The sequence below is a fragment of the Macrobrachium rosenbergii genome, chromosome 46 (assembly GCF_040412425.1).
Source record: "Macrobrachium rosenbergii isolate ZJJX-2024 chromosome 46, ASM4041242v1, whole genome shotgun sequence".
NCBI classification, from domain to species: Eukaryota; Metazoa; Arthropoda; class Malacostraca; order Decapoda; family Palaemonidae; genus Macrobrachium; species Macrobrachium rosenbergii.
The window spans coordinates 51,370,819-51,381,871 of NC_089786.1; the positions used below are offsets into that span (position 1 = coordinate 51,370,819).

Sequence of the window (11,053 nt, forward strand, 5' to 3'; positions counted from 1 at the left end):
TTTTCCTCAGCAATCAAAGCAATGTGCATTTCCTCAGCAATCAAAGCAATGTGCATTCAAGCAAACGTATTCATAGGACTTCACAACTTCGCTCGTCGTGTAAGCGGTGTTCTGCACCAGCTTGTTGCTTGCGAGCAGTACGTTTCCGAACTCAGTGGACAATTGGACGAAACCATGGTGGCCTCTTCGCCCGTTGGAGCCTTTAGTCGGATATTATCCTCCTGCCCTAGGCTTGGAAGGTTTTGGCAGTCCAGACAGGACCTTCAACGGTGCGAACTCATGGCCAGAAATCTTGAAAGTCGATTGGAAGACATCGAGTCGGAGGAAAATCTAAACTCCCCTGAAATGACAACTAACTCTGAGGCCCAGAACAAATCACAGGATATGGAAAAGCCATTTAAGGAAGACAAAATTCGTTTCCAGAAAAGTAAGGGGCAGATCCGAGTTCAGATTGGACGCCTCTCTCATAAAATTGATTTTATCCGGAAGCATCGAGAGGTCGAGATGGAAAATGCCGCCAAAACTATTAATGGTCTTAAGGAAGAAAACCACCAAAATAGATCAGAGATTGTCCGCCTCTCCAAGATGGCTCAAGAAGTTCAAAAAGAACAGAAAGCAGTCACTGAAAGATATGGAAAAACTGTCAATAATCTTCGACAAATGAACAAGGAACTGGAGGCAGAAGCTGACCTCGTCTACTCTGATTATCAAGCCCTCCAGGAACAAAGACAGCAGGAGAAAGAAACGGCAAATGAAACCATTAATGACCTCCAGATAATGAACGACCAGCTGCAAAAGGAAATTGCCGATAAAGAATCATCAGCTAAACGGCATCGGCACAAAACTGATGAAATGGAACAAGTAATTCGACAGTTGAAAGGAGAGCTGGAAAGGGCTGAGGAACAAAACCGAGTCCACATTGAGAGTCAATCCCAGCTCCTGAAAGAGAAAAGAGAACTCCAAAAAACGATTAAACAACAAGGCCAAGTTATCAAAGATCTGAATGAAGAGAAACAAAGATTGGAGACAGAACTGATGGAGAAAAAGGCCAACAAGGACGACCATGGGTGTCAAAATTCCCAAAAGGAATCTCCTCCCAAGACAGGAAAATCTCAACGAAAGCTGATCATCTTCGACCTTGAACCTGAGCTACCACAGATTGAAACCAGCGTCTCCTCAAGCCACGGACATTCCAAGGTATCACCTGAGAGTCAACAGGCTAATAATGGGCCAAAGAAAGACGAAAAAATGATCGTAACTGTAAAGGAAAGACGAAAAGCTACGAAAATAGAAGAGGACGAAGCAGTTGACAAGAAAGAGACCCAGAAGCCACAAAAGGCACAAAAACCTGAGCGAAAACTCATCACCTTCGACCTTGAACCTGACCAGCCTGAGATGGACAGATGCTTCTCATCGCACCTTTCAACGCTACCACCTCGACATGGCTGTCCAAGACGAGACCAGCAGGAAGATTGCATAATATTCAGGGGGGAAATGGTTCAAGTAAAGAGGCTTCAGGAAATGGAAGGAGAATGGACTGTAGAACTGGATATACCCAGGAACTTCCACAGAGCCATCAATGGAATTCAAGGAAGGACGCTCGAGGAAATCACCCTAAGGAGTGGAGTAGCTCTCATTAAAATGCCTGGGAAGTTTGAGGCATCAGATCTAATCACCATCTTTGGTACTATCCACCAAATTCGACTAGCAGCTGGTCATATTGAGCGCATCATCAGCAAGCTCTACTAAATGGACTTCTACCCACTTTCTGGGTGTTGGAATAAGCCTCCTTAAGGAAATCGGTAGTAGCAGTCTGCACCACTCAAGCGTGGGTATACCACTTCGAGCCACAGGCAACCTCTAGCATGGTTAAGTTAATGCCTCCGTCATCGAAGCTGGATTTCTGCCCACCTTTTGATTGTTGGCCTAAGCCTCCTTAAGGAAATCGGTAGTAGCAGTCTGCACCACTCAAGCGTGGGTATACCACTTCGAGCCACAGGCAACCTCTAGCATGGTTAAGTTAATGCCTCCGTCATCGAAGCTGGATTTCTGCCCACCTTTTCAGTATTGGCCTAAGGCTCCTTAAGGAAATCGGTAGTAGCAGTCTGCACCACTCAAGTGTGGGTATACCACTTCGAGCCACAGGCAACCTCTAGCATGGTTAAGTTAATGCCTCCGTCATCGAAGCTGGATTTCTGCCCACCTTTTGATTGTTGGCCTAAGCCTCCTTAAGGAAATCAGTAGTAGCAGTCTGCACCACTCAAGTGTGGGTATACCACTTCGAGCCACAGGCAACCTCTAGTATGGTTAAGTTAATGCCTCCGTCATCGAAGCTGGATTTCTGCCCACCTTTTGATTGTTGGCCTAAGCCTCCTTAAGGAAATCGGTAGTAGCAGTCTGCACCACTCAAGTGTGGGTATACCACTTCGAGCCACAGGCAACCTCTAGCATGGTTAAGTTAATGCCTCCGTCATCGAAGCTGGATTTCTGCCCACCCTGCAAGACATGACTGTTTCCAACACCACTCGATGTGAGGAAGGGGGGAGGGGGGTCGTGGGCGCCATGTCTTTCCCTATTTTCAAAATAGGGAAAGGCTAAACCCACCTGATGAGCCCTTTGGCAGGGGCGAAACCTCATAACAATGATAAATATCGTTGCACAGGTATATCCTGAGACAAAAGTAGAAATATTAAAAGAGGGAGTCATTTTAATCAATTCTGAAGACGTTTCTCTTGGGGCCGAATTAGAAATTTTGACTTCATACAATTAACTATAAATACAAAATGTCTAAGGTAACAATTCAGGCACATAAAGTTTGTCCTGTTCTAGGGGAAAATAGTGAGTGAAAATAAAACGAAAATATTTCATTAAACTTTGGATATACAATAATGATTACAGCTGACCAAATAAAAGAATTATTTATCTTACTCCACAGGGGTTTGATCGGTTGATACGTGACACATGTATATATTTATTATTTTTTTCTCCTTTTTTAAATCTTTATTTAATGTTTTCTTTACGTGACTAGTAGTCTGCATGTTTTTGTTATTGTTCTCCCGTCTAACAATGAAAGGTTCAGGTCGTCGATATTGAACATGAAGTTGTGATTATATTTCCTGATTGGCGGTATCAATTTTGATAGCTCTGATAATTTTTCAATTTTTCAACATTTTTGTATACTGTTTTTTCCTTCTTTCACGCTATTCTTTAAAAGTTAGAGGGACGTCAACTTTCATGCAGAGTAAATACGATTTTTCTTCTATGCAGCTATGAGTGAACTTCAAACTTATCTGTTACTTACATTAAAGACGTGGTATCTGAATTAATTAACAGATTTTATAAGTATATTTTGACTATATTTTTGTCTGCATTTTGTGAAGGGAATTTCGAAATTGAGCTGTTGCCTTCAGTTAATCAGCTGAATTTCGAAATCCCCTTCAAAAAATGCAGGCAAAAATTTAGTTAAAATATACTTAGAAAATATGTTAATTAATTCAGATAAAACGTCTTCAAGCTACGTAACAGATAAATATGAAGATCACTGTTATAGCTACATAGAAGAAGAATTGTATTTACTCTGTATGAAAGCTGACGTCCCTCTAATTTTTAAAGAATAACATGAAAGAAAGAAAAACCAGTAAACAAAAATGTTGAAAAACTGAAAAATTAATAGTTATAAAAATTGATACCACCAAAACAGAAAATACAATCACAATTTCATGTTAAATATAGACGCCCTGCACCTTTCATTGCTAAACGGGACAATAATAACAAAAGCATGCAGGCTACTAGCCACGTAAAGAAAACAATAAACAAACATTGAGAAAAGGAGAAAAAGATAATAAAGGTAAACATGTGTCACGTATCAGCCGATCAAAACCTTCGAAAGGTTCTCATACTTTGAACAGACTTCTCGTTTTGCCGCTAAGTGTATGTTCATGTGTGGGTGTGTTTGTTTGTGGGAGTCGGTTTGTTTGTGTGTGGGGGTTGAGGGGGTGGGGGGGGAGATGCCTGTTGAAGAGGATGGCCTGAAGCAGCAGTGCAAGAGGTACGTGCATGATTCGAGCATGACCTTAGCATTAAAAAAAGAAGAAAATAAATGAAAAACTTCACTTTGGCTCCTCTTAGTATATTCCTAAGGGAGTTTTATCTTGCTGGAAATGAGGAATGACTCGTATTTGGTTGGAGAGGAAGTTTTTTGGACGAGAAACCCATTTCTTTGCGCCAAGCATTAAATTCAACTAAAAATGCTATTGCATGCTTTTTTTATTAGGTAAATTTAAAATGATGTTGGTTATTCTAAGGTTAACTAAAAATGCTACTGCTTTTTCATTAGGTTAACTAAAAGTACTACTGCTTTTTCATTAGGTTAACTAAAAATGCTACTGCTTTTCCATTAGGTTAACTAAAAGTACTACTGCTTTTTCATTAGGTTAACTAAAAGTACTACTGCTTTTTCATTAGGTTAACTAAAAGTACTACTGCTTTTTCATTAGGTTAACTAAAAGTACTACTGCTTTTTCATTAGGTTAACTAAAAGTACTACTGCTTTTTCATTAGGTTAACTAAAAGTACTACTGCTTTTTCATTAGGTTAACTAAAAGTACTACTGCTTTTTCATTAGGTTAACTAAAAATGCTACTGCTTTTTCATTAGGTTAACTAAAAATGCTACTGCTTTTTCATTAGGTTAACTAAAAGTACCACTGCTTTTCATTAGGTTAACTAAAAATGCTACTGCTTTTCAGTAGGTTAACTAAAAGTACTACTGCTTTTCATTAGGTTACCTAAAAATGCTACTGCTTTTTCATTAGGTTAACTAAAAGTACTACTGCTTTTTCATTAGGTTAACTAAAAGTACTACTGCTTTTTCATTAGGTTAACTAAAAGTACTACTGCTTTTTCATTAGGTTAACTAAAAATGCTACTGCTTTTCCATTAGGTTAACTAAAATTGCTACTACTTTTTCATTAGGTTAACTAAAAATGCTACTGCTTTTCCATTAGGTTAACTAAAATTGCTACTACTTTTTCATTAGGTTAACTAAAAATGCTACTGCTTTTCCATTAGGTTAACTAAAATTGCTACTACTTTTTCATTAGGTTAACTAAAAGTACTACTGCTTTTTCATTAGATTAACTAAAAGTACTACTGCTTTTTCATTAGGTTAACTAAAAGTACTACTGCTTTTTCATTAGGTTAACTAAAAGTACTACTGCTTTTTCATTAGATTAACTAAAAATGCTACTGCTTTTTAATTAGATTAACTAAAAGTACTAAGCTTTTTCATTAGGTTAACTAGAACTGCTACTGCTTTTTCATTAGGTTAACTAGAACTGCTACTGCTTTTTCATTAGGTTAACTAAAATGGCTACTGCTTTTTCATTAGGTTAACTAAAATGGCTACTGCTTTTTCATTAGATTAACTAAAAGTGCTACTGCTTTTTTATTAGGTTAACTAAAATGGCTACTGCTTTTTCATTAGGTTAACTAAAAATCCTACTGCTTTTTCATTAGGTTAACTAAAAGTACTACTGCTTTTTCATTAGGTTAACTAAAAGTACTACTACTTTTTCATTAGGTTAACTAAAAGTACTACTGCTTTTTCATTAGGTTAACTAAAAGTACTACTGCTTTTTCATTAGGTTAACTAAAAATCCTACTGCTTTTTCATTAGGTTAACTAAAAATCCTACTGCTTTTTCATTAGGTTCACTAACAGTACTACTGCTTTTTCATTAGTTCAACTAAAGATGCTACTGTTTTGTTATTAGGTTCACTAACAGTACTACTGCTTTTTCATTAGTTTAACTAAAAATGCTACTGCTTTCTATTAGGAAAATTAAAATGCTACTGCTTTTTATTAGGTTAACTAAAACTGCTACTGCTTGTTATTAGGTTAACTAAAAGTACTACTGCTTTTTCATTAGGTTAACTAAAAATGGTACTGCTTTCCCATTAGATTAACTAAAAATGCTACTTCTTTTTCATTACGTTAATAAAAAACGCTACTTTTTTATTATGTAAGCTCAAAACGCTACTGCTATTTATTAGGTTAACTAAAAATGCTACTGATTTTTATTAAATTGACTAAAAATGCTACTGCTTTTTATGTTCATAAGAAGTTGAACAGTCTCATGAATTAACTGTAGATGATTTTGAGTCTCAAGAAAGTATGGCTATATACTGTAACAAAATTCCAGACGTAATAGGAATGGAGACTGCGCACGAATATTTCACTTTTCTCGCTTTGAGTAAACGGTATTATATATGTTTCATAACAAGTGTTTTTGTGTTGGTATATATGGGTTATCAGATAATGTATGGTATAACTTGCATTATTATTATTATTATTATTATTATTATTATTGTTAGGTAACAAAAGGTAAGAAATTTTTAACATGAACAAATGGACGAATAGAATATGGGCTAGCTAGCAATTATTAATGATTAAGATTCAGATATACCCATATGCCAAAAAGTGTTATGAAGGGAGAGGAATATGTGTCAGGGCATATAACTGAATTTCATTCTGGAATATGAAATTAGTTATTTCAAACAATGACACAGTTTTATCCGAAGTTAACCAAGAGTGGAATACCCTGCAATAGTATTGCTTGGCTGTTGCAACACCGCGAGCTATACATTCGTGAACTGCAATGCCTATGAATGAATTTGACAAGCAATGATTTCTTGTTTACGAAATGTATAATTTTGCTTGTATGCATATATATGTGTGTATATATATTTAAGTTTCAGAGTGAGCTACACACACACACACACACACACACACACACACACATATATATATATATATATATATATATATATATATATATATATATATATATATATATATATATATATATATATATATATATATATATATATGCATTAAGCTACAAGTGTCCTTTATTACCTGATTCGCTCTACCTCAGATGGCCGTGTGGTTTAATGCGCGTCACTGTAGTCCTTTGTTCTTGTCTGCCGTGGTTCGAGCCACGGTATGACGAACTTGTTATCAACTAAAAAATTTCCCTTCGGGTAACATATATGAAAATATATTATTTCCGGGGTAGAGCGAATTAGATATTAAAGGATTTTCATGGCTCAATGCCTATATATGAATCACGGTGATGTGATAAAACTCATTCATATATATATATATATATATATATATATATATATATATATATATATATATATATATATATATAAACAGAAGTAGGCGAAGGCGAGTGGGACACATCAGCGCAAAGCTGGACCACAGAAACCTACTAATTTCAGCATAATTCTCTAATTTTCAACGTTTCGTAACAGCCTTATTACATCACCAGGGAGTCTGTTAAATAATGAATAAAATTACTTAAAAAATTGCTCTAAAAATCAATAAAAACCATAAAATACAGCACAGTTAGAATACAAGATTAAAAAAAAAAACAGAAAAAAAACAAAAAAGACATAAAAGCAAAATCAAAGACCGCTAACCAACCTTATACCAAGAAAGGCAGAAGATAGAATGCATTGGTATAAGGTTGGTTAGCGGTCTTTGATTTTGCTTTTATGACTTTTTAGTTTTTTTTTCTTGTTTTTTTTTTAATCTTGTATTCTAACTGTGCTGTATTTTATGATTTTTATTGATTTTTAGAGCAATTTGTAAAGTAATTTTATTCATTATTTAACAGATTCCCTGGTGATGTAATTAAGTTATTACGAAACGTTGGAAATAAAGAATTATGCTGAAATTAGTATTTCCATGGTCCAGCTTCAGCTGACATATATATATATATATGTATATATATATATATATATATATATATATATATATATATATATATATATATATATATATATACAGTATATATATAAAGATGTTAAGACTGAGACGTAGACATAAGACCCTTTGAAATAACTTAAACACAGGGAAATTATAATACATGCAATATATATATATATATATATATATATATATATATATATATATATATATATATATATATATATATATATATATATAAATAAAAGTTGTTAAGACTGAGACATAGACATAAGACCCTTGGGAATAACTTACACACAGGGGAAATTATAATAGACAAAGCGCACCTGGCCCAATTAGGATTCGAACCTAGGACGAAAAAGCAAGAGTAAGGAATACATTATTACAGCAAGACCGAAGTAATATTGGCAGGGTACAGCAATACACTGTTCTTGTGTGGGGATATATATATATATATATATATATATATATATATATATATATATATATATATATATATTAATGTATTTGGGGACATGTTGTACATTTGCTTAATTTAACATATTTTCCATGGTAAAAATGAAAAGTAAACTCAACTGAGAGTTTCATACACATGAAACCAATAGCGAAATTCAGGCAGCTTCAATGAGCGTATCTTTTTCATTTTCTTTTAAAAAATTTTTCTATTGTATTTCATGGAGAAAGTATAAGCGCTGAAGTATCAGACTAACAGTGCCTTCAGAGGCAAAAAGGTTTATGGAGGAGTCTTCGGAGACTTCCCACTCGCGGCTTCAGAGACGAAAAGAACAGGACAACAGACGTCTCCGGAAATGTCTCCATGAAAGTATGTCACGTCGCTTCAAGAAAGGGAGTAAGAACGTTGCTGTTGTTAACTTAGACGTTGTTATGGCGAGAAACAAAGTGATGGCAAGCGTAAATGGCTTCTTCTGTATTGTGGACTCGGAGACGAACGAATGTCCGGGACCTCCGTCTTCAGAATCAGGGACCTCCGTCTTCAGAATCCTGGACCTCCGTCTTCAGAATCCGGGAATCCCGTCCTCAGAAACATTCAAAGATCCTGGCATAAATAAAAACTAACCTTAGAGCAAGGTCTTGTGATCTACAGACATTCTATATGTTTTCCTCAGCAATCAAAGCAATGTGCATTTCCTCAGCAATCAAAGCAATGTGCATTCAAGCAAACGTATTCATAGGACTTCACAACTTCGCTCGTCGTAAGCGGTGTTCTGCACCAGCTTGTTGCTTGCGAGCAGTACGTTTCGAACTCAGTGGACAATTGGACGAAACCATGGTGGCCTCTTCGCCCGTTGGAGCCTTTAGTCGGATATTATCCTCCTGCCCTAGGCTTGGAAGGTTTTGGCAGTCCAGACAGGACCTTCAACGGTGCGAACTCATGGCCAGAAATCTTGAAAGTCGATTGGAAGACATCGAGTCGGAGGAAAATCTAAACTCCCCTGAAATGACAACTAACTCTGAGGCCCAGAACAAATCACAGGATATGGAAAAGCCATTTAAGGAAGACAAAATTCGTTTCCAGAAAAGTAAGGAGCAGATCCGAGTTCAGATTGGACGCCTCTCTCATAAAATTGATTTTATCCGGAAGCATCGAGAGGTCGAGATGGAAAATGCCGCCAAAACTATTAATGGTCTTAAGGAAGAAAACCACCAAAATAGATCAGAGATTGTCCGCCTCTCCAAGATGGCTCAAGAAGTTCAAAAAGAACAGAAAGCAGTCACTGAAAGATATGGAAAAACTGTCAATAATCTTCGACAAATGAACAAGGAACTGGAGGCAGAAGCTGACCTCGTCTACTCTGATTATCAAGCCCTCCAGGAACAAAGACAGCAGGAGAAAGAAACGGCAAATGAAACCATTAATGACCTCCAGATAATGAACGACCAGCTGCAAAAGGAAATTGCCGATAAAGAATCATCAGCTAAACGGCATCGGCACAAAACTGATGAAATGGAACAAGTAATTCGACAGTTGAAAGGAGATCTGGAAAGGGCTGAGGAACAAAACCGAGTCCACATTGAGAGTCAATCCCAGCTCCTGAAAGAGAAAAGAGAACTCCAAAAAACGATTAAACAACAAGGCCAAGTTATCAAAGATCTGAATGAAGAGAAACAAAGATTGGAGACAGAACTGATGGAGAAAGAGGCCAACAAGGACGACCATGGGTGTCAAAATTCCCAAAAGGAATCTCCTCCCAAAGAAGGAAAATCTCAACGAAAGCTGATCATCTTCGACCTTGAACCTGAGCTACCACAGATTGAAACCAGCGTCTCCTCAAGCCACGGACATTCCAAGGTATCACCTGAGAGTCAACAGGCTAATAATGGGCCAAAGGAAGACGAAAAAATGATCGTAACTGTAAAGGAAAGACGAAAAGCTACGAAAATAGAAGAGGACGAAGCAGTTGACAAGAAAGAGACCCAGAAGCCACAAAAGGCACAAAAACCTGAGCGAAAACTCATCACCTTCGACCTTGAACCTGACCAGCCTGAGATGGACAGATGCTCCTCATCGCACCTTCCAACGCTACCACCTCGACATGGCTGTCCAAGACGAGACCAGCAGGAAGATTGCATAATATTCAGGGGGGAAATGGTTCAAGTAAAGAGGCTTCAGGAAATGGAAGGAGAATGGACTGTAGAACTGGATATACCCAGGAACTTCCACAGAGCCATCAATGGAATTCAAGGAAGGACGCTCGAGGAAATCACCCTAAGGAGTGGAGTAGCTCTCATTAAAATGCCTGGGAAGTTTGAGGCATCAGATCTAATCACCATCTTTGGTACTATCCACCAAATTCGACTAGCAGCTGGTCATATTGAGCGCATCATCAGCAAGCTCTACTAAATGGATTTCTACCCACTTTCTGGGTGTTGGAATAAGCCTCCTTAAGGAAATCGGTAGTAGCAGTCTGCACCACTCAAGTGTGGGTATACCACTTCGAGCCACAGGCAACCTCTAGCATGGTTAAGTTAATGCCTCCGTCATCGAAGCTGGATTTCTGCCCACCTTTTCAGTATTGGCCTAAGCCTCCTTAAGGAAATCGGTAGTAGCAGTCTGCACCACTCAAGTGTGGGTATACCACTTCGAGCCACAGGCAACCTCTAGCATGGTTAAGTTAATGCCTCCGTCATCGAAGCTGGATTTCTGCCCACCTTTTGATTGTTGGCCTAAGCCTCCTTAAGGAAATCGGTAGTAGCAGTCTGCACCACTCAAGTGTGGGTATACCACTTCGAGCCACAGGCAACCTCTAGCATGGTTA

General features: G+C 37.4%; 2 protein-coding genes across 2 annotated transcripts; both read left to right on the forward strand.

Moving 5' to 3' along the window:
* The first annotated feature begins 279 nt into the window (after nucleotides 1-279).
* LOC136830491 (trichohyalin-like) lies at nucleotides 280-1,749 on the forward strand. Its single transcript, XM_067090028.1, has one exon. The coding sequence runs from the start codon at nucleotides 280-282 to the stop codon at nucleotides 1,747-1,749; it is 1,470 nt and encodes a 489-aa protein (XP_066946129.1).
* A 7,419-nt stretch (nucleotides 1,750-9,168) lies between these two features.
* On the forward strand, nucleotides 9,169-10,638 carry LOC136830492 (calponin homology domain-containing protein DDB_G0272472-like). Its single transcript, XM_067090030.1, has one exon. It carries the CDS (start codon nucleotides 9,169-9,171, stop codon nucleotides 10,636-10,638), a length of 1,470 nt encoding a protein of 489 aa, XP_066946131.1.
* The last annotated feature ends 415 nt before the right edge of the window (nucleotides 10,639-11,053 follow it).

Coding starts and splice junctions, on each gene's coding strand:
- LOC136830491 (XM_067090028.1), top strand. CDS start 280: ATGGCCAGAAATCTTGAAAGTCGATTGGAAGACATCGAGTCGGAGGAA.
- LOC136830492 (XM_067090030.1), top strand. CDS start 9,169: ATGGCCAGAAATCTTGAAAGTCGATTGGAAGACATCGAGTCGGAGGAA.